The sequence below is a fragment of the Urocampus carinirostris genome, chromosome 15 (assembly GCF_059441175.1).
Source record: "Urocampus carinirostris isolate Australia breed hairy pipefish chromosome 15, RoL_Ucar_1.0, whole genome shotgun sequence".
NCBI classification, from domain to species: Eukaryota; Metazoa; Chordata; class Actinopteri; order Syngnathiformes; family Syngnathidae; genus Urocampus; species Urocampus carinirostris.
The window spans coordinates 37,136,199-37,161,623 of record NC_142363.1 but is presented as its reverse complement, the minus strand read 5'-3'; the positions used below and the strand labels follow the sequence as shown (position 1 = coordinate 37,161,623).

At 41.0% G+C, this 25,425-nt stretch overlaps 2 protein-coding genes across 4 annotated transcripts; both read left to right on the top strand.

The window, feature by feature from the left end:
• The first annotated feature begins 1,492 nt into the window (after window positions 1-1,492).
• On the top strand, window positions 1,493-17,771 carry golga5 (golgin A5). Of its 3 annotated transcripts, XM_088354239.1 has the most exons (13): window positions 1,493-1,681; window positions 4,617-5,195; window positions 7,136-7,312; window positions 7,962-8,181; window positions 8,798-8,921; window positions 10,166-10,369; window positions 13,067-13,237; window positions 13,304-13,432; window positions 13,504-13,602; window positions 16,142-16,346; window positions 16,421-16,520; window positions 16,579-16,642; window positions 17,503-17,771. In XM_088354239.1, exons 2-13 carry the CDS (start codon window positions 4,625-4,627, stop codon window positions 17,581-17,583), a joined length of 2,145 nt encoding a protein of 714 aa, XP_088210365.1. In that variant the 5' UTR covers window positions 1,493-1,681; window positions 4,617-4,624; the 3' UTR covers window positions 17,584-17,771. The 3 variants fall into 3 exon arrangements, with proteins under 3 accessions (XP_088210365.1, XP_088210366.1, XP_088210363.1); XM_088354240.1 differs by lacking the exon at window positions 16,579-16,642; XM_088354237.1 differs by lacking the exon at window positions 17,503-17,771 and having other exon boundaries at window positions 16,579-17,493.
• Window positions 17,772-19,976: 2,205 nt separating this feature from the next.
• cox16 (cytochrome c oxidase assembly factor COX16) lies at window positions 19,977-25,174 on the top strand. Its single transcript, XM_088354241.1, has 4 exons — window positions 19,977-20,331; window positions 23,458-23,535; window positions 24,723-24,791; window positions 24,862-25,174. Exons 1-4 carry the CDS (start codon window positions 20,272-20,274, stop codon window positions 24,976-24,978), a joined length of 324 nt encoding a protein of 107 aa, XP_088210367.1. The 5' UTR covers window positions 19,977-20,271; the 3' UTR covers window positions 24,979-25,174.
• The last annotated feature ends 251 nt before the right edge of the window (window positions 25,175-25,425 follow it).

The window sequence follows — 25,425 nt, the reverse complement described above, 5'->3', positions numbered from 1 at the left end:
GGAGTTTCGACCCTCAGTATTAGCACAATAGCGATGGAGGAGAAATTTCAATGAATGGAGCAGAAATTCAGGTATATGTTGATAAGTTAACAGAAAATACTTCACCATTTTAATTTAAAGGAAAATTCGATAAAGATTCTGATATAGATGATTTCAAATGACTAAATATGTTTTCAAAATTGCATTTGCCTTCCTAACAGAATGTTGGGCTTTACACTAAACTCTTATAAAGTAGTTTCAGGACAGATTCGAAGTCGGCTACTCAAAAGATCCAAATTCTCTGAAGCAAAGCACTGGTCTCTGCAACTTTGTTGATAACATCATTGGAATGTCATTGTCTATAGACATGACAATATCATTTATAGTCTACAGCAGCACGAAGACGGTGAGCGTCTTGGCCTCGTTTTCACGCATTTTGAAGCGGAGAAGCTCCGCTCTCATGCAGCCTGAGTAGAGGAAATGCTCAACAGGAATTTATTTGCCTGACTTGGTAGGCGTCTGTAAGGAAGTTTCTTCTTCTTTTTCATTTATTTTTGTCCCAAGCTTTCTTTTTTTAACTCACATTTTCCTCTTATTTTTCCTCATTTTCCTTGTATTCTTTGGAGTCTTCTCGCCTTTAACTTTATTCATTTCTTTAATAATGTTTCTTCTTTTTTTGCCTTTTTTTTGTTGTTTCTTTTTATATTGTTGTCTTTTTTCTTTTAGCATTATGTTTCCCCTAAATGTAATTTTGTGCATAATGTTACATAATTATTTTTAATAAGAAGCAACAAAAACAATACTGTATGGTTAACCTTTTTCCACAGTTGTTGCAGTACTTGTCCCCACTTCACCTTTTTGGTTTTAATTTTACAGCAGTCCTTTCTAAATCTTGCACTTTATAGTTTGATCATATCTATTATTAGCCTTTCTTAGAAAAATGCATGCAATTTTTATTCATCCATCCATTATCTGCACCTCTTATCCTCAGTAGGGTCGCGGGGGTGCTGGAGCCCATGCCGGCTATCTTCGACACACTTGTCATTCACGCAGGGCCAATTAACCTGACGTGCATGTCTTTAGAGGAAACCAAAGTGCCCGGAGGAAACCTACACAAGCACGGGGAGAACATGCAAACTCCACACCATTTGTATCGAAAATATTTGTAATGCTAAATATAGCTAATTAAAAAAAACAGGTATGTTTTTTGCCAAATTTATGGTGTCCTTTTCAATAAACTGTATTTTGTATTATAACATTTTAACATAATTATCAAGTGATTTAAATATAAGGGAAGTCCCCTTATAGGCGTGTACTTTGTTCTAATCAGGCGATTTTATAAACATTTCATTTTCGGACTGAATTAAGTTATGAAATTATTTGTGACGTGGAAAAGCTCTTTATTTCTCTGTATTTTTTGATAATTGATATGATAACAATGTAAAGAAGAACAATTTTGTGATGACATATTTTACGATATTTTTGGATCAGGCACTTTGTGGCCATCTGTGTTGTTGTGAGGTCTTCGGAAGTTTGCTTCCTGGTCCACGTCGAGAAGAGCAATTTTTTTCCAATTTCATCTCTGTTATTGCAAAATGACATTTCGTCAGTTATATTCAAACGACGTTTGTTTATTAATCTATATTTTAAGATAGTGCTGTGTCACGAAACTTTTCCGGACATTTGGACGTCGGTTACAAGGGTAAGATAGAACTAACCTAGCTTAGCCTTGTTTAGCCAAAGCTGGGTAGCTAACTCTTATAGTGCTACCACAATTAAGCATTTTGAATGAAAGTGCACGTTCTCGCTTTTGTTTGTGTTCAAGAATTACTGTCATAATCTGTTGGTTGATGGAAAAAAAGATCAACAAAAATTCGGTATTCCGCTCGCTTTACAGCGTCAAAAACATTGTGACGTCATCACCGGTGGGCAGAGCCAAGTGTCGCCTGGCTGGCATTTGTGAGGCTTGTTCCACATTTGGACATATTTTGGAATGTAGGCATTTAATTTACCAGGGTTCTTTGTGTGTTATTGTGTTAAAATGATCACGCCTTGCAGGATGATGTGGCATGTACCCACAGCTACAGGGTAATGTTAGGCTTGCAAACCTTGGCTGGACTTTATTGGCTAGTGCAATTAAATAATAAATGGTCTGCATTTCTATAGCGCTTTTCAAGTCAATGAAGACCTCCCAAAGCGCTTTACAATGTGCTTCACACTTATCCATTTACACACACACCAATAGCAGCCATGCAAGGCGCCGACCTGCTTATTGGGGGCATCAGGGATTCAGTGTCTTGCCCAAGGACACTTCCACATATAATACAGAGGAGCCGGGAATCGAAACTGCGATCTCTTGGTCCCAAGACCAGCGCTCTACCTTTATCTATTTATTTATTTATTTTTTACATATTTTGCATGCTGTCTCGCAATAATTTATCTTTTCTTGCTAGTTATCAAGCTAATTTTTGGCCTCTTTTCAAATTAGCTATCCAGTTTTTTTTTCAGCGTTCTATCTGGCTATTTTAGATGGCTTTTTACTATTTTAGCTCGCAATCAAGCTCCCTTCCATTTTTAATTTTTATTCTAGCTAACCCAAACCCCCCAAGATCGTCAAAACTTGAAAACGTTTTACATTTGATAACTTTGAATGAAGGCCTGGAAAAGGTCTTAAGTTTTGTTAACAAGTCCTGAATTTAACTCTCAAATGTCCTAATTTTCCCCTCTTTATCTACGCGCTAGAGCTAATAACTGTTATAAGTAAACTGTATGATGCGACGGGTAAACCAGTGAAATCTGTCAGACAGAAGAGTGTGTTGTGTCACCCTGACCCGAGCGACACGGCCGCTTTTTTGTCTCCCGTTTCATCTGGAGGGACGAAAGCATGACCGACTTCGATGCCGAGTTGCTTAACGTGTTTGGGCATTTGGGTTGGCCATGGTCACATTTAAAAAAAAAAAAAAAACATTTTTTATTGCTACTTTTTCCATTTTTCTTTTCTTTGTTTTTGTGTATGTGTTTGTCTTTCTTTGTCTTTATGTTTGGGCAATTGGGTTGGCCATGGTCCAAAAAATTTTGTGTGTGTGTTTTTTTGTGCTATTTTTTTCCCTTTTATTTTCTTTATTATTGTATGTGTTTGTCTTGCTGTCGGTCACCCCTCTTGAGGGATATGACCGGGGTAGATGGATAGATATATATATAAACCAACAGAAGTATCCAACGTGTCGTAAAATATTTTTTCACATTCTCCGACTTTCTTCATCTCTGACCAATGAATGCAATGTGTCGTAAATGCAGCATGACGTCTCTAACCTGCTCTCGTCATCAGCGTAACTTTGGGATGGGTAAGTGTAGGATTAACCTGTTGTGGTTGAGTGTTTTTATTGGTTATAACTGTTATCTGGCTGTACCAAGGAATGCTTATGAAGGGTCGCCCAGCTAATGCGCAAACCCTTTGTGTTGTATTTGGTCTTGTCCTTCCCACCAACAGTGGCTTGCGAGTTGCCCAGGCGGCCGGTTGGGTCTGTATACACCCCAGACCCCAACCCTGCGTGGTCTTGCTCATGGCATCATTAGTCTCGCCCTTAACCCTAACTTGGCCGTGACTGGGTCAGGGGCCAGTCCCTCTTGGTGTCAGCGCAGTCCAACCGCCGGGTACGCAATACCTACCTTGCTCCTTTGGCGCTGCGCTTTAAAGTTCCCGTCACTGCAGCCGGGTGGTGTCGGGCGCCAGGGTCCATAACACTTGCCGTTCACCTCCCGTGTTCTCGTTTACCCGCCTCCCCGCGTCCTAGACGCATTATTTTTGCTGGGGACGCATCGTCTCAAATCAACGTACGTCCCCGGGACGCAACCTTTTTGCCACATAATTGTCATTATTACCCGATTACTTTTTTAACAAAGATTTACCGCACTCCAAACCTTTCGTCAGGCAGATCCACCATCGTCGTTTTGGTCTCGCGGTTCGAGTTTTTGTCTGCACGCCGATCTCGGCCAACGAGATCTCGTTGTGTAGTGAAAGGAAGTCCGTCTTTTTTTAGAGAAGCGGCTTTTTTGGCTCAACTCATTAAAAAGAGCCGTCTCTCCAACGGCTCACTTGCTTTGATGATTGATATTACGAATTATGTTGTACAAAGAAGTCAAGAAAAAAAGGAAGTATAAAAGGAGAAAATAAAAAAGACAGGTTTGTGGTTATCCCTTTAATCGGTATATTACCAACAATAATTTGATGCAGAAAATGAATTCATAATTTGATGATTAAAACGGAATGAATATATAGATTTATATGATATATTTGTCGCCGATTTCAACCTCGATAACACAAAATTTTGGGGACCCATAGATCTCTGTTGGGACCAATAGATTTTTGAGCATGCATCACTTTTCAGAAGTAAAATGAACACTGCACCTCCCGCGTCTGTATGCCAGAATAGGTGTAAGATTGGTCGAACATTTCATTGAATGTGGTCTTGAAAAGTCTTAAACTTGAATGGAGAAATCCTGGGGGAAATCAAAAAACGAAGAAGAACTTATGTGTCTTGCGAGGACACAATCGCACTACGTCACATCAATTTCGGTTAATTGCACAGTCCTAACGAGAACGACGTCATCCCCATTTTCTCCGTCTTTCTTGCCAGCGCACAAAATGTCCTGGTTTGCCGAGTTTGCCGGCAAAGCGGAGAACTTCCTGAATCAAGTGGACCAGGGTGCCGCCACCGCCTTGAACAACAGTCAAACCAAGACCGCAGCGACGTCCTACTACGACGGGGACGAAGCTGTGCTCGGTTCCGAATACAAGGAGGAAGCCGGCCACCTTAGCTCCCACGCCTACGGTTTCGTCTCCTCGGCTGCAGGCAACATCAAAAAGGCTTCGTCCGCCCCCGTCAACGCTCCGGCCGTCAAGCAAGCGTCGGGGAAATCTTCGTCCGCCTCTTCGTCTTCCTTCGTCAAACGCAAAAAGAGCTCGTTGGATGTGGACGACGACATGCTCTTTGATTTTTTGAACAGCTCCGAGCCTCCCGTCAGTCATCGGCGCAATCCTCCCAGGGAGGAGGCTGGCGTCAAAGCACCTGTGGCTGAGGACAAAAGTCCGACGCCTCCGTCGACTCCCAACCCCACGCAGGACACGAACCGGGCGGCAGACCCCGGCTCTCTGTCGTCTCCTGGTATGAAAGCAAAAGAAGAGACGCCGGAAAAAGAGCAGGACAAAAGCCAAGGTAGGCCACACGTTTGAAAAGGGATTTCAGTAGGTATTTCAGATGTCTTTTTGTCGAATAGGGCTCTTATAAATAGGAGTTTTAATATTTAAAATGTCAAAATGATTCAAGTCAAGTCACATTTATTGTATAGCCCAGGGTTCGGGAAGCTTTTGGACCCAAAGAGCCATAACAGCAAATGAATTTCGATTTTTTTTTTTAGGGAGAGAGCCACATCATGTGTTTGAAGACAAAATTCATAAAAACTGCCAAACACGCTCTCCAGACAAAAGCTAATCCATGCTTTGATTCACTCTGGGATGTTTGATGATTAAGTTAAATCTATGAAATAATAATAATGCTACAGCTTATGTCCTATATCAATATAAATATACCACTTCAAATGATTCTCCCTTCTGGATTTACTTCAGAGTGTTTTGACTGTCACTTTTTATCTAAATCGTTTCAAAACAAGGTGCAAGCAAAATTTTTTGTAGAAATGTCACAAAATACTGCAAATGAGGATATCTATCTACCAACGCATTTACCTTCAGTGCAGAAGGTGCTGGGCATAGGAACAAGAGTGGGCTTTCTCTGTTTATAGCTCCACTTACCAAATCCAATTGCGAGAGCTTTTAGGTAAAGAGTTTGTTTTGGGTTGAAGTTTTTCCTGTGGCTTTTCATCAGAAAATGGTTTAGCAATGAAGATAGATTGTTTTATGTACTCATGAATAGAGCCAAATGGCGCACGAGCCATAGGTTCCGGACCCGATTACAGGCCACAATTACAACATCCCCTAATCTGAAATCTGCATGGGCAAGGATTCCTAAATGTAATGTACTGTATGTGTAATGTTGATCCATTCTGATATAGTGTACAGTAAAGTACGTGTGGTTTCAAAGCCCCAGTGTGTACGATACAGATTTATTGTTATCAAAAACAACTAGCATGCATTGTCAACAAGATTAGACAAAGTGTCACTACACGAAAACATGTCGTAAAAGTCTCAAAAGAGAAATATTTCCAAGGTACTGCATCAGAACAATAGTGCATTGAAAAAGTATCGCAATGAGATTCAATAGCAACAACTTTAAGTCAAGAAAATTAAATATGAATTATCTTTTTTGTTGACACAGGCAAAATAGATATTTTGTTTCATTCCTGTGTGTTTGTTTAGGAGTGTATATTTAGTCACCCTTAGTGGTGCAAATATATAATGACTTGACTATAAACATGATTTTAGGTTTACAAATTGGGACGTTCTCTGATGAATTTTTGGTAGTTGTCCTCCATCTTGGTACTACTGAAGCCTGAATGACCATTTGCTTGGGTAGCTTGTCCCAGTGATGTTTTTATCACTTAAACGCCACTTGCCCAATTTCGTTGTCACAATATGTTAACCCATTTTGTAACAATGACAATAAAGGTATATTCTATTCTATTCTACCGCAACAGCTAAGCCTGAGTTCCATTATACAGACATCTTCCATGAATCAGCCCCCCCCCCCCCCCACTGTTTCCTTTTCTAGTCACTTATTTTGGCCACTTGGTTGCAAGCTCGGCCTCGCCGCTAGTGTTATCTAAAGCTCTTGCAATTTACAGGCCTTTTGAGTTGGCCACTTCCAGCAGCTCTGACCAACTGTAGCTACGGGCTCTTTTCAGCCTCTCCGGCTGTATCCAAGTCACTCTGATGTCTTTACGTCACTGGTGGGGATTCGCACCAGCTTTCATGTCTGGTTGCTGGATACATTTGCTCCTTGCTCTCACTATAAATTAAGGAAATGGACTTCTGAATTTTGACAAGTAGTATCTTTCGATTTCTTATTAAATGCATATTACATTTGACTTGGTTTCAAATGGTCCAGATCTCTCTCTTCACTAAACATTGTCCAATTTCCGTAATACTTATTGAAAGACAAATATCAGGATCAATAAAAAAATATGGTTGCTTTCATCTCAGCCGACACGAGCGACTCGGGCCCGGCGGTCCCGCAGGAGTCGAGGGCCCCCCCGGAGGAACTTCGGGATCAGGTTCTCTCCAGCCTCCGTCTGGAGAACCAACTCCTGCGTGGGGAGGTGGGCTCGCTCAATCAGGAGATGGCCTCGCTCATACAGCGATCCAAAGACATGCAGGAAGGTGCGAATCCATTTTAATCACCTGAAAAAAGGTTGTCTTATTTTATTTGTATCAAATTGATTTTATTTTTTAATTTACTTTGTTTTTTTTTCCATTTTGTTTTATTTCAGTGTAATGTGATATTTTTCTTATCTTGTTTTTCTTTTTTTAAATTTATTTTGTATTTTATCTTTTAATTATATTAATGTCTAATTTGTCTTTTAATTTTATTATCTTATTTTATCTTTTATTTTTTTCATTCTGTTGTATTCAATTTTGTTTTGCTTTTATTTTTTATTTCATTTTTCTGTTTTATTTTTTATTTTCTTATTTTTTCATTTTTTGTTATTTTAATTTCATTTTTGTTTTTAATTTATCTTTATTTTATTGTTTTTATGTAGTTTGTCTTTAATTCATTTTTTCCTCACTTTATTTTATTTTGTTTTAATTTTCTTTTGCTTTTAGTTTCTCCCAAGTATATGTTTGTTTTTATTTTAATTTTATTTGTCGTCTCATTTTGTTTTTGTTCTTTCATTTATTTATGTTTTTAATTTTATTTTATCTCGTTGTATTTAATTTTAATTTCTATGATTTAAATTTATTTTATTCCTGTTTTTTCCAATTTTATTTTAAACCTGGAAAACATCTCGAGTCAAATCTATTATTTCAGACTTGAAAAGCGCCCGTCTCGGCGCCGACAAGCGCAACGCCGAACAATCCGAGAGCGATCGCGTTATTCGAAGTCTCCGCTCGCAAGTGGACGACCTGAGGGAGGCGCTGTCCGCAAAAGACGGACAATTGGCCGTGCTCAAAGTCCGACTAGAAGAAGCCGACCAGCTGCTGAGGAGCCGCAGCCTGGCGCTGGAGGAAGCGCAGAAGGAAAAATCCAGGTCAGACCAGCGCTTCTCTATTACATTTTTGTCATGCACCCCCTAGGAAGAAGAAAACCTCTCTTCTTACAAATTCACCGGGTGTTGGTATGGCCATTATCGCGTTAGAAATCCACTATCGCACAGATTTTTGAAAGAATAAATGATTCACTCTACTATCAGTAATGCGGTGAGGTTAACAATATCGGTTTTTATCTGACCTTGTTAGTTAAACTTTTTGCGTCAGGGTAACGTCTGATGATTTATAAAAAAACAAAGACTTGCTAAGTGCAACTGTTTTTTTCTACATTTTGCAGTTGGTCTTTTACTGCCATGATAGGCAAGTTCTACTTTGCCAATTTTGCAAGTAGTCTTTTAATTTTCTGTTTCCAGGCTAAAATGCTCCCAAGGTTTAGCACAGGGGTCCGGAACCTATGGCTCGCGAGCCATATACGGCTCTTTTCACGAGTACAGGTGGCGTGGGCGACCCTCAGCCGAGCTTCTATTCATGTAGCGATACCTCGCTCTGTTGGAAATAGTCGACAATGGCTTCCAGTTTAGACTATTTCTTTGACTGTTGCAGTCGTAGAACTCTGAGGTGTTTTTCGTGAGAAAGAAGTTTCTGTACCGTTTTCAGGATCATGGCGGACCACACGGAAGGCAGCAGCGTGCACGCCAGCGCTCTAGAAAACGTTCACGGAAGGTTGCGAGAAGCCGAGCTGCTCGTCCGCAGGGAAGAGGACCGCTTTAGACAAATGCAGGTGAGGACTCTTTGTTCTGAGTCATCCCGATAGATGGAGAAATATATCGCCATACAAGTCAATCAACCGAGAAATAAATCACCTCATAGCTGAATATATGACATTCATTTCTTGCATTTTGGCTTGAATTTTCTCAGTTGTCTTGTGTTTTTTGTCCTGTACTTTGTCAGTTTGTCAAATATTCTGTAGCTTCTTTCCTCATGTATTTTGTCGTGTATTTTTTTTCAGTTTGTCGTTAACTCTATTTTCTTGTGTATTTTTTAATGTATGTTGTCGTGTATTTTTTTTCAGTTTGTCCTGTATTTTTAGTTTGTCATTAACTCTATTTTCTTGTGTATTTTTTCATGTATTTTGTTGCGGATTTTGTCAATTATTTTGTTGTGCAATATGCATTGTGATTTGTTGTGTAATTTGGCAAGTCTTGTTTTTTTTTTTTTTGTGGATTTTGTCGTTTGTATCTTTTCAGCCGGTTTGACACGCCCTCTTATTTGAATAATATATTTTTCCATGACAAAATATACAACAAAATACTCGGCGAAATACACAACAGAATAAATGACAAAATACACACTAGAATCATACCAAAATGAATAAATGACAAAAAGTTTCAAAACAAATACTGAAATATATAAATACTAAAATAAATGGATAAATGACAAAATATTTGAAAAGATAAATGTCAAAAAAAGTACTGAAATAAATGATAAAATGAAAAAACACACATTAGAATCATTCCAAAATAAATGACAAAAAAATGTCAAAATAAATTGTGAAATAAATAAAGGACAATATAAGTACTGAAATAAATGATAATATGCCAAAATATTCAACAAAATAAATGACACTAAAAATACTGAAACAAAGAAATGACAAAATACACAACCAAATATGTGAAAAAGTACATGAGAAAATACCAAAATAAAGAAATGACAAATAAATAGCTAAATAAATCCACGACTAAATACACTTCAAAGTAAATAACAACATCAATACATGACCAAATAAACGACACAATAGATCACAAAACAAATACGGAAATAAATGGATGACAAATACGACAAAACAAATAGGGAAATGCATACTGTACATAAAAGGATACAATGGATTCCTGTCATCTTTTTAAGCTTTCGATGATTTGTGTTCATTTAGTTCCCCGGCTTCTATTTCTAGTCGTCCTGCATACTCCATGGAGCGCAAGGTTTCATCATGTCTGAACCCGACATCCTTTTCTCCTTTTTTATTAGAGCGACTACGCTAGCCGGCTCTCGCAAACGGAACGCGAGCGCCAGCGCCTGGCCGAAGAGTTGAAGGAGGCGGAGAAAAACGCCCTCGCCGAGAAGCTCCGGGCGGACGACCTTGGGCAGCAGTTGAAAGTCGCCAAGGGCGCCGCCCGGGCCGCCGAGCTGGAGCTGCAAGACTACAAGAACAAGGCCACGCGCATCCTGCAGGTGAGCGCCCGTCGCTCGGGGGTTTCCCTCAGAAAACGGACTAAGCCTGGCGGTGATTTACACTGAGAACATAAGGCATCCGGAAATGCCTGGCAGATGATGAACGATACATGCAATAAAGATGTGTTATTCATTGTTTATTTCAAGTTTCAAAAAGAAGTGGGTGCCGTTAGCATGTCCTTCATCATCACTAGTCGCGGGAAAAAAAACATATTACTAATGTATCGTTTACTAAATTGTTCAAATAAGTTATCTGACTCCATTAACCAGACACAAACTTTATTCTCCTAACAATGCATGCTCGTTTCTTAATTAAAGGAAAAATATTGACAAGAGACAGGCAGATTTATTTTCTTAAAGTATTTAACTAAGTGAATTACATCGAATTTCGCCGAATTATTGTCGAATTAGTCTCCGTCGAGCCTCCCTCTCACGATCTCCCATCTCTCGTCTCTCTTTCGTCTTCCGTCTTTTCACACGTCAGGGCGTCGGCCACCAGAACCCAGCTTCACCACCTCCTTGCCGAAAGGCGCCGCCATGTCTAAAGGAAACTCATATCAGCTCAAAACAATGCCAAGCGTTTATCAAAACAAGGCCTAATTCCCTCGTCAGCGCCTCGCTATCAAAATTCCCCAGCCAAAACACTCCACACTCGGAACGGCGTGACCTGTCCTCGAACTTAAGCCCCCTCTGTGAAAAATCTTAATTGCATTCAATAACTGTCATTTGTAAAATCCCTTATAGTCAATTCAATCAAATCAAAAATCCTTCAATACGCACGTCAGTTTCAAGGACAGACTCGACCTGCCATTACCAGGGTCGCAAAACCAAATCTCTCCTTTTCATACTAAACATTCGCTTTGACTCCACCGGCTGACCGTGTGATTCGCATAGGAGCAAAGGCATTATCGAGACTCGTTTTGGTGAGCCCAATTCTGTCATATTTATCCACTAGATGGCACTAATGTCTAATGCGAATGAAAAGTACAGCGTAACACAAAGATCCCAGACAAACATGGCAGCGACCTCTAGGTATGGATTCTACTATGTAAAAGAAGTCCAATTTTCTCCTCCTATCATAATTTATACGATTCAAAATTGGTCTGATAGTTCATGTATTTTTGTCTAGTATTCGAATCTGATTTTTTATTTACGGAATGGAAGTTTTTTGTACCCCTGGGAGGCGCTAATTATTTCACACTAAAAAATAGTTGTAAAAGGTTTGTGCACTAAGAAGGAAAAATGAATCTCTCATTAGCAGGAACCTTTTTCCATATTTTTCTCTTTTTTTTTTCCCCTTTTTTGATGTTTTTTTCTCCCAATGTCTAATTTTGGAGTCAAATGAATTCCTTTTTGTTCTTTTTTGGGTAAATGAAGAAAAACAACAACTAACTTGAACGGTATTTCTTAAGATACAAAACATATTTATGACATGAAATGAAACTTGTCCAATTGTCTTAATATGGCGGATCATTTCATCACTTTCCTTTTTCTTTGCATTCCATTTTTGTAAGAAATTATTTTCAAAATAAAAAATATATTAATGTGAGATCGTTCGGATCATTTAGGGCGTTTTTATTTTCTAGATGTGTTTTTAATGTTTTTTTCCCCCCATTTTTGAGTAAAATGTATCAGTTTTCATTTTGTTGGGGTGAAATAAGTGAAATTAACAATTACACTTTAGAAAAATAAGTAAATGAATGGCCTTTCCTTTCAGTGCAAGTAAAACTAATTATAGATAATATATGTAAGGGACTCGTAGGCCGGAACAACTAAATCTTGGAAGGGGGTAAAGGAAAATCAAAATACAAGCATTAAAGGGAATCAAAATATAAGCATAGAATGTTTTGTTAGGGGATGCTGCTTATCTGCATGAGCGCGGATGTGTGGTGCAAGAATTAGAACAAACAATTCAAGAACAAAACGGTGACTACCCGAACAGGTTGATGACTCAGAGGCCTGCAACCACAACCAGGAGGGTCCAACACGTGATCCTGCTGGGGAGGAAAGACCGATCGGAGCGAGCTAGGGATAAATGCAGTATACACATGGCCAATGGAATTATGCTAGAATGTTTTGTTGCTGTGCTATTTGCATATTGTATAGTATAAATTAATGCGGGGCCACTCGGATGAGGTGTGCCTGCTCGTGGCAACAGAGACGCACAAGATTGTATTGAGAAGACCCAGTTGCTTGTATTAGATTTGTGTGTTAGGAATAAATCCACTCGTGTGTGAAATGCCGGCTTCCTGATACCTTTCTATTGCAGACCGAGCGCGCGTATTGTTGGATGAGTGGCGTTTGGGGAAGGTCAGAAATTGGAGTCAGATTACTAATGTAAGTGTGTATTGATAAAGTAATCATTCTAACAGGGGCAATATAGATATAAAGAAAGATCATATCAAAAAAGGAAACCAATAATAATAGTCATAAGTGAACCCAAAAGAATCCTTCAAATGAGAAGAATTTTCAGCCAATGGGAGGAGAATTGCATGACAATTTTTTGCAGTTTTGGGGATTCTATATCTTTTTGTTAAAGTGCTTCAAAAAATCTCAAACTTTGCGGCCCACCTAGCTTATAAAACACGACGAGAACTTGAGTCTTTTCAACTTCCCATGATTGTTTATGACTGCGTGTGACACGATTCCTATTTTTATTGAGGAACCACCGATGACTTTCCCGTGTCTATTTCAAAGTCCAAAGAGAAGCTGATCAGCAGTTTGAAGGAAGGTTCGGGTTTGGACTCCCTCGACGGCGGCGGAGCTTCGGCGTTGGAAATGGAAGAGCTGCGGCACGAGAAGGAACTGCAAAGAGAGGAGATCCACAAGCTGCAAGGACAAATGCACTCGCTTCGCAACGAGTTACAGGTAAAGAGGCCTTCAAAGTCATAGATGGAGAGTACGTATATCGGAGGTCCCGTCTCGGAATATCAGGATCTGGAGAGTCAGTCCCTGGCCGAGGCGGAATCGTGGCGGCAGCAGGCGGCGCACTTTGAGGAGGAATTGGCGAGCGTGAAGCGCAGGAAACAGGAACTGGAAGCGGAGCTGGAGCAGCACAAGCAGGTGAGGACAAAAAACACGGACGCGTGAAGTCGTCCGTGTTCCTCTCGGTAGACCTTCTGTGTGCTTGTCAGGAGCTGCAATACGTGGAAGAAGAGCACAAGCGGGCCAAAAGCACCCTGGAGAACCGAGTTCAAGACAGAGAAGAGGAGATTCACAAACTCAGGAATCAGGTGGATTTATCTCCTTCAAGCCACACTGTGTCATTTACGCTCAAAGTTTGGGGTCACACAGACAATCTAGTGTTTTCCATGAAAGTCACTCATTTATTTATCAAACGATATATGTGTTCTTTTGCCCGTACGAATCTCTTCCTTTTGTCGGCCGGTCTCACGACGGCTCTTTCTTTCCCACTCTGCGTCTCGGAATCGCCTCTTTGCTGTAGAGCACAGGTGTCAAAGATGCAGCCCGCGGGCCTGATCGGGCCCGCCGAGTTTTTTGATCTGGCCTGCAAGGCAACACCCAGAGAGGCACAGAAAGAAATATCAGCCGCACTCTCAAATGTGTCCGCTTGATATCGACAAAGGCACGCAACAGTCGCAAGGCAACCGGAGCTATGTTGTTTTCTCTCTTTCTCACTCTATATCTCTTTCTTTTTCTCTCTCGTTCTCTCGCTATCGTTTCTCTTACTTTCTCTATATCACTGTATCACTTTTCTCTTAATGTCTCATTTTCTTTGTCTTTTTTCCCTCTTCATTTCTGCTTTCTTTGTCTCTTTCTTCCCCCTTCTGTTCTTTTCTCCTCTCTCTTTTCTTGCTCTCTATCTCTATCACTCTCTCTTTAATATACTAACCTGGCTCCGTGAGAGTTTTTTTTTCTAGCATGTGGCCCCCACCTGAGTTAAAATGAGTTTGACGCCTCTGCTGTAAATATTGAGGCTGGTGTTTCACCAAGCTGCCTGTTGAGGACCTGTATTTCTCGACCTATAGACTCGAATCTACCCCCACATTTCTTCCTTCTCTAGTTAGAGCCTCTGAGTACTGTTTTCTGTCCGGAACAGTACACACCCGGGTAGGAGATCTTGAGTTTCTTAAAAAATGTCTCGTCTTGCGTAGCCTTCATTTATCAGAAGAAGAATGGACTGGCACAATTCACACACAAGTTCTCTTTTTCTGGCCGTTTTGAGAGGTTTAATCACAGGCGCAAACGCGATGCTCCAGATACTTGACGAGTTCAAAGGAAGGGCGGTTTTAAAGCTTCTTAAACAAGCTCCAATTATTTATTATGAGTAGTATCCTTCGGGCTTTCTAGTGTGTCTTCTTAGAAGTGTTTCACTGCCGATTCAAATGACGTGGGACCAATGTTCCCTCTAAGCTGCGCGCGTACGCAATCGCGCACTGCCCGCTCATTCTCAGTGCACAAGAAAATCTAGCCAGCGCAATGTTCCCTCTAAGCTGCGTGTGTGCGCAATTGCGCACCACCCAGAGCTTTTCGGCGCACAAGAAAATCGAGCCGGCTCACAAAAATCAGGGCTCCAAATTGCTAATTGAAAAGTGAATTAAGTCAAAGTTACAGTGCATGAAGGTCAAAATACAAGGGTTCCCCTGACGCTGTGTTCTAAATGCATTATGTTGAAGTCAAGGTAGAAGTAGAACCAAGTTGAGTCAAGTCAGTAGTTTTTCGAGAACCGGCTTCTTTGGCTCGGCTCACTAAAAAGAACCGGCTCTTTCAAGTCCCAAACGGCTCTTTAAGTTGTTTTTGCTTCTTTAATCCCTACACGACAAGATATTATTTGAAAATATGCACAAAATGACTTAAAGGAAGGGGGGAATAGAAGAAAAAATTAAAAAATACAAAATGAAAAAGTAGTGAAGAGCTGAGAAAAAAAGAAACAAAAGGAAAAATTCAGAAAAAAGCCAGAAAAAAAAGAAACAAACAAAGGAAAAAAGTAAATAGAGAACAAAAAGAAAATGGTAACAGCTAGGGAAAAATAAACACAATGAGATTTTTTTTAAAAAAGAACTTAAAAAAGGAGAAAAAAACAGGGAAGAAGAAGAAAAAGTTGGTGTTGCATTGAAATCATTTCCAATGATACCAAGTCAATCTTGTTGCCAACATTGTACTTCCACTCAAAAATGTGATGAAGTACAGTTCTGTATCCTACAACCGACTCAATAAGCCCCCAAAAATGTTAATATTATGCGACAAAATATGTCAGGAAATAAAAAGAAATGGAAATCTTGTGAAAGAATTGTAAAAACAAATGACGTTTGTAGGCCATCGTACATGAGCCAATTCCTTCAAAAGTGAAAAATGATTTTGCATTGCCGGAAACTCAGCAAAATGTAACCTGATGTCAAGTTTTGGACATGTTTGATCATGACTTAGTTGCCACACTTGGGATTGCTGTTGCTCACTGTCGTTTCCAGCGTTGCTCACCGACTTTGTCTGAACGCTCAGACCCGTAAGGAAAATGACAGGGAACATTGCGTGGGACCCCGTCGGGAGTTGCACAGGGGACGAGTTTTCTCCAGGACCCCATTCTTACCAGCTCAGTAGCCTAGATGGTAGGGCGCCCGCTTTGGGACTGGGAGGTCGCTGGTTCGCGCCTCGGCCGAGTCATACCTAAGACTTATAACATTGGTAAAATGGCGGCGCCCTCTGTTGGCTGCGGCTGCATCGGCTCGCTACAACGGGTCAGGTGTATCGACATTTCGTTCTTACAAAGAATGACAATACAAAGGAAATTATTCTTATTTGGTTTCTTCGCAGTTGACCAATAAGACGCTGAGCAACGGCCAGGCGGAGCTGGAGAACCGACTGCACCAACTGACGGAGACGCTGATCCAGAAGCAGACGCTTTTGGAGGCCCTGGGCACCGAGAAAAGCGCGCTGCTTTTCCAGCTGGAGCGAACCGAGCAACAGCTGAAAAACCCCGGGGGCCCCGCCATCAACATGGTCGCCGCCGAGGGCCCCGGTGAGTCCCCCCGGCGAACGCCTCGGAGATCCGGTCGGAAGGCCGCAGAGGACAAACTTCCTTTTTGGGCGCAGGGGCCCGACAGAGGAACGTCCCGCCGCTTTTCGGACACCGGGCCGACTCGGGGGTGTACGGGACGGTGCGAAAGGCGGCCGGTTCCGTCGACCGCTTCAGGTAAGAGTCGCCCCAAAACCGCATCGGGGTGGTCTTATTCCCGGTTCTCTGGTTTCAGCATCAGACTCGGGGTCTTCTTGAGGCGCTACCCCCTGGCCAGGGTTTTGGTCATCTTGTACATGGCGAGTATTTCCGAGTACAGCGGAACCCGGGTTCTCGACCGTAATCCGTTCCGGAACCCCGTTCGAAAAGCCGTTTGTTCCAACACGGGAATCATTTTTCCCATTACAAATAATGTCAATCGTTTTAATCCGTTCCAACACCCTGAACGTTTACCTTTGTTTACCTTTAAGACACAAATAACATAAATGTAACCCGGGCTAATCGTACGTTCGCGTTAACATGAACGTGTCAAAATAAAAAAAGGATAAAGAAAAGAATTATGAATAGGATTTTTGGACCTTTGTGGTGGTCAGCAGAAGGCGCAGATGGACGGTGAGAGGGATGGAGGAAGAAGGAAAATGATTGTTTGGAAGGAGAGTCCTCTTCCATAAAAACTTCGGGGAGCTCTTCTGTCCGAGGGGCGCTCACACCTTCAAATCTCTTTGCTACAGGATGTTCTTTTCTCTTCAAATATCTATCCGATGACACTTGCTTCTGCCTTCTTTTTAGCACTTTTCGGAAGCGGTTCGTGACAGTGTCGTTAAAGTCACGATAACTCCGGTGGCCGCAGCTTTATCGGTGTGGTGAAACTCGGTAACTCGGCCCATTTGCTACACATTTGTTTCATCTCGGACGTCTCCTAGTGTATTGGAGGTGCGATTGCACCTGAGAAAATGAAAAGGAGTCAAAAAATGTGATGTGAAACATCCACCCCGGCGTTCGAACTCCGATTTTTTTGAGCGAACAGCGAAGCAAGAATTTCTCTACATTTTTGGTCGGACTCCGATTGGTTCGAACAGAGAGGCGTTCGAAAACCCAGGTTCCACTGTATCGTGCGGAAACCCCTTTTGAGTTTGTTTGACATTGGACTGTGTCGCAGGCGGTCCTGCACTTGTGGGTGATGATCGTGCTCTTGACCTATTCTCCGGAAATGCACCAAAAGCATCCCGACGGAAGCTAGCGCGTCGGGAAATGAAGATTTCGGGAGGAAAACGGCAGTGGGGAGTCGCCGCCGCATATTTATTTTGCTGCCGAGAGATTGCTCTCGCTGTAATAATGTCTACATCCTATTTTAAGAAAGAATTCAAACATTGTATCATAATGCCGTTTATTTGTAAGTTTGCGCTAATAAAACGATGCTATTTTCAAGCTTTTTGTCTGCATGTGTTTCCTTATACACAAATCAGATGAAATGAAATGATCTGCATTTATATAGCGCTTTAAGTCAATGAAGACTTCGCAAAGCGCTTTGCAATGTGCTCCGCACTTACCCATTCACAAACACACTCACACACCAATAGGGAGTCAGCCTCCAAACCTTTTGAGGATAATCAAGATGCTAAAGGGTAAATGGTCTGCATTTCTATAGCGCTTTTCAAGTCAATGAAGACTTCCCTAAGCGCTTTGCAATGTGCTTTGCACTTACCCATTCACACACACTCACACACCAATAGGGAGTCGGCCTCCAAACCTTTTGAGGATAATCAAGATGCTAAATGGTCTGCATTTCTATAGCGCTTTTCAAGTCAATGAAGAGCTCCCAAAGTGCTTTACAATGTGCTTCACACTTACCCATTCACACACACTCACACCAATAGCGGCCATGCAGCCAAGGACACTTCGATATATAACACGGAGGAGCCGGGAATCGAACCTGCGACCTCTTGATCCCCAGACGAGGGCTCTACCTCATGATCAAAACAATTCTTTCCTTTCTGAACAGCAGGATGTACTTCATCGTTTTTTGTTCATTCTTTATATCCATCGTTGTATCGTTACAAGAAAAATGAAAGATTCAAACGAAAATATGAATGTCATGTTTTCAAGGAAACAATAAGTGCCGCCCAAACACATAGAAAAGTCAAATATAAAGAAACTGTAATTAGTAGACGTTTAAAGGGCGTAACTTCAAAATATTCTACCTGCTGACGCCATCTTCTGGCTGGAATCATCATTGCAGTTCCTTTTATACTTTTCAGGATTTGGCTTGGCATTTAGTCTGTATTAGAAACCCTCCTTTTCTTACCTTCGCCGTTTTCATCCGAGAATAAAAGAAAACCAAGAGCACGCACATAAAATCACTCTCCTCCCTCCCCGTACCCCCTTGCCTCCTTTCCTCCCGCGCAGTGCGCTCTTTGGCCAAAACATCAAATAGAAAAGTAAGATAAAAACAAATGGGCTCGGTGGGAAATCCCCCAAAATAGGCTCTTTGAACTCAGTTGGGCATTGTTAAGACATAAGGACCCCTCAAACGAGGCACCTCATCTTTCAATGAACACAAGGGGGAAATTCCCAAGTATATTATACATCAATTGTACATTAGTTATATATGTAAATGTGCCCCACGTCATTTTTACTTGGAGGAAGACATTTGAAAACTCAAAAACGTTTGGTGTTTTTTGTTTTGTTTTCCAGATGTCTTTAAACTTATTGGATTACAGCAAAATAATCAAAGAAATGGTACACATTGCACGTCGTCCTAAAAAATAATATTAAGAGCATATTATAATTGTGTGTTTCGTTTTGTTTTGGTTGTAGTCTAAATCGAATTGAATGAGTATCTTATTTGATCGATTTGTCTTCCAAAACTGCTATTTAAAGTCCTAAATCTGGGTTTTTTTTTGACGTGGTGTCACCTTATCACAGGGGTGTCAAACTCATTTTAACTCGGGGGCCACACGATAGAACGAACGTTCTGTCGGGGGCCGGACGAGTAGATTCAAGAGAAAGAAAAAGAGAGATCAAGAAATAAGGGAAAGAGGGAGGGAAAAGGAGAGAGGGCGGGACAAAGAAAGAAAAAGAGACGGAGGGAGAGAGCGCGAGAAACTAAAGATAAAAAGTCGTGAGGGAGGGGGAAAAGAAAGGGAGAGGAAGAAAGACATCCAAAGAGAAATAGAAAGGAGAGAAAAGAGCGCGAAGGGTAGGAAGAGAGAAAAGGAAAAAATGAAGTTAGAGCAAAAGAGGTTAAAAGAGAGAGAAAGAGACAAAGAGCAACAAAGGAAGAAAAAAGAGACAGAGTGAAAGAGACAAAGACAGAGTGGGAGAAAAGGGGTGGAAAAGAAAGAGAGAGAGAGAAATAAATACAAGTACAATGTCTTTGTTCGAGGCACCTGGCTTTGGCAACATTAAGTTGACATATTTCAACCTGAAGCTTTTTTTTTCTCTTGCGCTTCTCTGAGTCTTGTCTCGTGGGCCCCGCCAGTTTGACCCCTGTTCCCTATCGGATGAATAAAGAGAGCGGACGCAACGTTTCATAATGTTGTTTTTTTCCACACTCATCGGAAATGTATTGAATGAGGAGGGTCCTAAATTCAGAATATAGCAAAATGGAAATGTCCATTTTGAAGTTTGTTACCCTAGAAAATGGTTTAGCTGTAACTTTATTAGTAGCCAAGTCATAAATGAGGTTAGGTCGCAAGGCGGAACTATTATTTTCCGACGAGTTGTCACTCTACCGGAGGGATAAAGGAAACGGACGCAACACGGAAATGCAGCCCGGGTGACCTGGGGAAATTGAATCCTTATCATTTTATACTCTTTTCGATCCTTTTACGACTCTTATTAAGATTTACCAAAGGAGAGAAAACGAGGACATTCCTAGTACACTAACATGGTAGTTTAACAGGAAAAGGAGACGAACAAAAGAACCATGTTTAGTTTCAAATCCCTGCAAAGGAACAAGACTGTCAAATATGGAGTGCCCTTGCTCGTGAGTATTTTTATAGATTATTGTATGATTATTTGTGATTTATTAGTAAACCCTCTGTAGTGTCTTGCGAACGAACGCTGCAGACAATTAAGTAGCATTCTAGAAATGCTTTTTAGTCAAGATAAAGTGACGCAGGAATCGAATTTTGTAATCCACAAAGGCTTGCTGCCATTTCCTAGGACTGATGTAACGACCCTCAATCATGCACGACACAAAGTTCACTCGGTTTATTGCCTGCATTCAGTAAACAAAACGATACAAAGAAGTCAGGGCGTCCGTGCACGACTACATACATCTTCAGCAGGAGGTGATGGAGCTGAAGCTATGGACAGCAGACCACATGCGAGCACATTAATAGTGAAACTTTAATAATAACAACGAACATAGCTTTCCCACGTACCTACATTCAGTAAACTAAACAATCCAAAAGTCAGGGCGTCTGTGGACGACTGCAATCCTCTAAAACCAGGGTTGGGTAAGGTTACTTGAACTGGATTACTTTCAATGACGTTTGGACGACTCCAATAGCAAATATGCTCATAAAAGACAAAAGAAACTAAATAGGAATACAATGATGACTCACACCACGCGGTAAGCTTTCTCTCCTGGCTTTGATCTCTTTGATCTCCGGCAAAACGAACATCAAATGCCATAGAAACAAAATAAAAATAAATCCTAACAATTTGCCAACATCATTTTTGCCGTTCCATGTGTTCCGTTACTCCCCAAGCCTGCACAAAATGGAGTCATTTTATTCCTATTTAGTTCCTTTTGTCTTTTCTGAGCATATTTGGTATTGGAGCCGTCCAAAAGTCATTGAAAGTAATCCAGTTCAAGTAACCCTACCCAACCCTGTCTAAAATCTGAACAAAAATACAAAAACGGGACATCACGCCACATGCCGCACCTCGTGGCGTGGTTGCATTGAAGCACGTTGCATCTCAGTAATTGTTTCAAGCTGCATTACCTTACTTTTAATTCGTGCTTTGTGATGCACAACTTATATCCATTTATATACAAAAATAGTTGGTGAAAGCAGCTACTATATCTTGCAAAATATGCATTTTTACCCATACTGATATTGGGCACAGCTTACCTTCAGCACGAGTTGATAGAGCTGAAGGTACGGCAAGCGCAGAAGCCCATAAAGTGCCAAGCGAAAAAGACAGTCGCACACGCCCGTGACTTAACAAATGAATGCGGTACCAGAGTTTTAACAGTAATGCAACAAAAACACAGATTTTTGTGAGAATTCAAAAAAACTCAAAACAATCACATTTCAACTCTGTTACACCCATCTCCATTTTTTTTCTGGCTCTATTGCCTTTTCCCCATTGCACACATTTTATTAACGCAAACTACCGTATTTTCCGCACTATAAGGCGCACCGGGTTATAGGGCGCACCCCCAAAAAATTGTTTTTGGTCCTATATTTTCCATACATAAGGCGCACCGGATTATAAGGTGCTACAATGGGAACGTGGACAAAACAGTCAGATAGTTCAGTCCAACTTATAACATTCCCAAAGCTTGCAAAGACGCAAATACGTGTCGAGAACACGTGCGGATGCGGTGTCCGTACGATGTCACTCAAATGCATCGTTCCATCATTCGGAAGGTTCAAGTCTTGGGATTCAAGACATGCCAACCGTTTCTTAGTTTGCATTTTCTTTTTTGCTGGCAACCGTGTGGACAGCAAAGTAAGAATTTGATTGTGCAGGGAAACGGGGTTCTTTACTGTGCATATGACAATAAACACTTTGATTTGAATTTTGTTTAAAAATAGATTCATCACAGAAACATCAAGATCGTTCTAAAACGAGATACTGGGAAAATATGAAGCCGCGTAGCTCACCTAAGTTCTCTTGCAGCCAATCACGTTCAATAATGATACGTAACCGTGGTCTTCTTACAACCGTAAGTGGAGTAAATCCAGGAGAGTAAAATATTTACAAATACAAAATAGTAAAAAATGTTTTCTCTATGCCGTAGTGCAACCCAACACGTGAATCACATTCATCTTTTTCGGCCAATCGCAGGCTTTGTTTTGCCCCTTTAGCCTATGCGAGCCTGTAAATGATAAAAAGGATCTGCCCCCTTTACCTCCGAATAACTTAAGCCAATAGCGATGGATTCAAATAATGATTGACACATTGGTTGGCCAATGAAACGCCGGTATATAAATCCCAGCATACACCGCGGTCGACTTCGCCTTCGGGGGGAAATCGAGTCGGCGGCTGCTTGCCTTTGTTGCAAGACTTTGCGCCTTTATATTGATCCATATATAAGGCGCGCTGTATTATAAGGCGCATGGTCAGCTTTTGAAAAAAATAAAGGCTTTTAGCTGCGCCTTATAGTGCGGAAAATACGGTATATCGATGTCCATGAATATATCCCAAACAATGAGTCTTCTGAGACAAGCGGCCTGACAAGTTATCTTTGCTGGGGGAAAGCGCTTCTTAATTTGCAGGATCATGCTTTTCTATAAACGTTTTTATTTCTACTTTGCTGAGCTCATGAAGAACTTCATATGGAGGGGAAGACATCAGCACCAAGTCATCACATCTTTTCGAGTTGTTACATTTAGGATCATGACAGTATTTTGAGCCGGTTGGGCTGCATCAAAAGCCAGGTGGGGCCGTTTGTGGTCCACGAGCCATAGCTTGCCCCTTCTCCCCCAACAATCTGGATTAATGACTACACAGCACTAATCATTGTTTTTCTTTTTGTCTTTGCCTTCATGAGCAGTATCCATCCATTATCTGCAGCGCTTATCCTCAGTAGGGTTGCGGGGGTGCTGGAGCCCATCCCAGTTATCTTCAGGCAGTGGGCAAGGGACACCCTGGACTGGTTTCCAGCCAGTCGCAGGGCACGCAGGGACAGACGACTCATTCGCTCATTCCCACTTAGGGACAATTTGGACCGGCCAATTAACCTGACATGCATGTTTTTGAAATGTGGGAGGAAACCCACACAAGCACAGCGAGAACATGCAAACTCCACACAGGAGGTCTGATCTCATGACCTCAGATCTGTGCTGAACTAACCACTGTGCCGATGTGCTGCCCTGAGCAGTATCCACTTTTGTTTTTAATGTGTTGAGTTCTGGTGTGGTTCCGGTTCCAGTTGCTGGTGGTCGGCGGTTCCTTCGGCCTTCGAGAGTTCACGCAGATCCGTTACGATGCTCAGAAGATTAAAAGGAGGGTGAGAGCCATTCTTTTCTTACTCAAGAGTCCCACCTCGTCTGGTCAGGAATAAGGAGTTTGAAACCGCATGAATACAAAAGAAAGAAAATCGCGAGAGAAGAGAAAGCAGGGAAAAGAAAAATGAAAAAAAAATCCCAGAAAAGAAGAAGAAAGGAGAAAATATGGCGATTAAAAAAAGGAAAATACAATAGAAAGAAAGAATCTTATCAGAACAGAGAAAAACATGAAGAAAAGGAGACAGGAGAAGAGGAGGAAAAGGGAAAAAATACAGGATAAAAGAAAACAACGGAAATTTATCCTCTTCAAAAGGAGGAAAGAAAAAGAAAGACAAGAAAAGGGAGAAAAGGAATGAAAGTTGAAAAAGGGAAAAAAAATCCCCCAGAAAGAAGAAAGTAAGACGATTGAAAAGGGGAAAATAAAATAGAACTAAAGAATCCTATCAGAACAGAGAAAAACATAAAGAAATTAAGACAAGAGGAGAAGAGAAGGAAAAGGGAAAAATACAAGATAAAAGAAATAACAGAAAATGATCCTCTTCAAAAAGAGGAAAGAAAAAGAAAGACAAGGGAGAAAAGGAATGAAAGATGAAAAAGAGAAAAAAAATCCCCCAAAAAGAAGAAAATAAGGCGATTGAAAAAGGGAAAATCAAACAGAAATAAAGAATCCTCCCAGAACAGAGAAGAACATGAAGAAAAGAGAAGAGAAGAAAAAGGGAAAAATACAGGATAAAATAAAACAACGGAAAATGATCCTTGTCAAAAAGAGGAAAGAAAAAGAAAGACAAGGGAGAAAAGGAATGAAAGATGAAAAGGAAAAAGGGAGTAACCCCCCCCCCCCCCAAAAAAAAGAGAAAAAATAAGAAATAAAAGAAAGATAAGGAAAATCGGTGTGCCTTTACTTGGAAAGGGGAAAAAAAAAGGTCAAAATAATAACAATACCCCCAGAAAAAGATGAAAAAATGAAAAATATAGCAAATGGGGGGGAACAAAAAAAGAGAAGGAAATAAACACATAAATAAGTATTTATTGTTGTTGAAGCTACTATAAAATATACTGTTAAATAGAATTGTTTTTATAAAAAAAAAACTTGATTGCTTATCAGTACTCGAGACGATCGCTAGAGGGCGCACGCGTACTAGAAAATGGCTCTCATCCCCCAAAATCTATACCGTATCCCCTTTCCTAGTTGGATCCTTCGCTCGAGGCTCATGTCAACCTGGAGCGTCAGTCTCTCATCTTGGAGCACGAATTCGAGGTAAGAGCAAAGAAATCTTCTCCTTTTTTTGCCAAAGAAGAGGTTGGAAGCCTCATTTTGTCGCCCGCAGAAGCTGAAGGAGGCCGATTTAGACGAGTGGAAGAATATTCGGGGTCCTCGGCCTTGGGAGGACTCCCGAGGGTACCAGGAGCAGCAGCGAGAGGCGCACGGCCGCTCGGATCCATAAGGGGCGTGTCTTTCCCGTGGTGTGTCTTGGGCAAGTACGCTCTGCCTTTCCCAGCCAACACATTTCAATGACATTTCTTCCCCGATCGCACTCACGAGTCCAAAATTCTCTCAAAAATGAGAAAAATGTCCTCGAATCAGAAGATGCAGGAATCTATATTTTGCACAAATAAAAAGTTGAATCTGCCGGTGTTGAACTACAGCTGTTTCCTGTGGTGTGTCTTGGACTAGTACAGCCTGCTGGTGCCCAGCCCTCTCCAGGCAAACAAATATCATTTTTTTTTGACATGTTTACCTTTAATCTTTCAAGTTCTTGGTTCATGTTTATTTTTTGTCTTTTAAGGTTTGCAGTTTATTCAAAAATGGATTTTGCTTCTATATATTTCTTTGAATGATTCAAATTGAATTGAATTTAATTCATTTTTCTAGTATTGAATTTGATCTTGAC